The sequence below is a fragment of the Sinocyclocheilus rhinocerous genome, unplaced genomic scaffold (assembly GCF_001515625.1).
Source record: "Sinocyclocheilus rhinocerous isolate Xijiao unplaced genomic scaffold, SAMN03320098_v1.1 C36576415, whole genome shotgun sequence".
Lineage (NCBI taxonomy): Eukaryota > Metazoa > Chordata > Actinopteri > Cypriniformes > Cyprinidae > Sinocyclocheilus > Sinocyclocheilus rhinocerous.
In genome coordinates this window covers 1-1,321 of record NW_015783411.1, presented here as the reverse complement: position 1 = coordinate 1,321, position 1,321 = coordinate 1, and the positions used below count along the sequence as shown (strand labels likewise).

Sequence of the window (1,321 nt, the reverse complement as noted above, 5' to 3'; positions counted from 1 at the left end):
CCATAAGCCTTGTTTTATTTTGAATGTTCGCTGACGTAAATGGCAGGAACAAACAGATTAAATCATTGAGAAGGTTGAAACGGCTCAGTAGAGAACAATCAATGCATGTTTGCATAAGTATCAAGAAAAAATATATATACTTGATGCTCTGCAAAGCTCTTTAGATAATAAAATACCTGTTATACATCATATATTTTAAATTATACAAAATTCCATTATTCATATAAACAAAATCATGAAAAAAACTACATTATTCATTTATAAAAATCAACAATAAATGCACAGGCTTCTGACTCAGGCATGTGCTCATCATAACTCTCGCTTCAGAGACAAAAAACATTGGAAACAGTCGCCAATCAAGCAAATACAACCTTGTTTTCTGCTGTCAATTTAACACAGAACTTGGGCGGAGATCATGCACAGAGTGCTGTTTAATTGCATTTAGTCCATGTTCCATATTTTTATTTTGTTAGATTATTTTTGTATTGAAAGAAGTGACAGATGCAAGAAGGTGCCCAAGATTGACCCATGCCAAGTGACCCATAAGTGGCCCTTATGACAGAAAGTACCCAAGTAAGAATGACATCATGAGTCCAAAAACTGTCACACAGCTATAAACGGGTCCAGAACTGGCAGCATCTGTGTAATAATCCACATCTGTCTCATTGTGAACATGATCTCCTGAATGCTCACCACCATGCCCGTGTCCGTGACCGTGGCCGTACCCATGGCCATGCCCATATCCTGCACCGTAGCCTCCGTATCCTCCATAGCCTCCATACCCGTGCCCATACCCATATCCAGGTCGGGCCAAGGAGCTCAAGCCATGTCCGACCAGCATTCCCCCTAGAGCTCCGGCGGCGGCCGCCCCTGCTACCTTCCCAGTGCTGTGTCCCGAGGAGCCTCCGGTGTGGGCTGGTGGGGCACGGTAATGTCCACCGCCTCCTCCCCAGCCCGTGCGACCAGAGCTGCTGCCGCCCCATCCTCCACCTCGGCCTCCTCCGCGCCCAAAGCCCCCGCCCCGACACGACTGGACCGCAGGAAACATCACCGCCAGGAGTAACAGGCAGTTCATCAACGACAAGATTTTATATTTATGGGAGAACATGCCGGAAGATGCTGTGAAAACACAAGGTCAGAGGTTGACTGAATCCATGTCTGGTATGCAAACTGTGAAAGCAAAGAGCTAAACAGTTAAAAAAAAAAAAACAATCAGTCTTTGACTCGTCGGTCCCAATGAGATCTGTCTGATTAGTGGACATGACGTCAGGAGGAAGGATATAGAGAAAGCCTATCTATCTATCTATCTATCTATCTATCT

General features: G+C 45.0%; 1 protein-coding gene across 1 annotated transcript; it reads right to left on the bottom strand.

Moving 5' to 3' along the window:
* Positions 1 to 481: 481 nt before the first annotated feature.
* Positions 482 to 1,215, bottom strand: LOC107736233 (glycine-rich cell wall structural protein 2-like). Its single transcript, XM_016547699.1, has one exon. It carries the CDS (start codon positions 1,106 to 1,108, stop codon positions 554 to 556), a length of 555 nt encoding a protein of 184 aa, XP_016403185.1. The 5' UTR covers positions 1,109 to 1,215; the 3' UTR covers positions 482 to 553.
* Between the last annotated feature and the right edge of the window lie 106 nt (positions 1,216 to 1,321).

Coding starts and splice junctions, on each gene's coding strand:
- LOC107736233 (XM_016547699.1), bottom strand. CDS start 1,108: ATGTTCTCCCATAAATATAAAATCTTGTCGTTGATGAACTGCCTGTTA.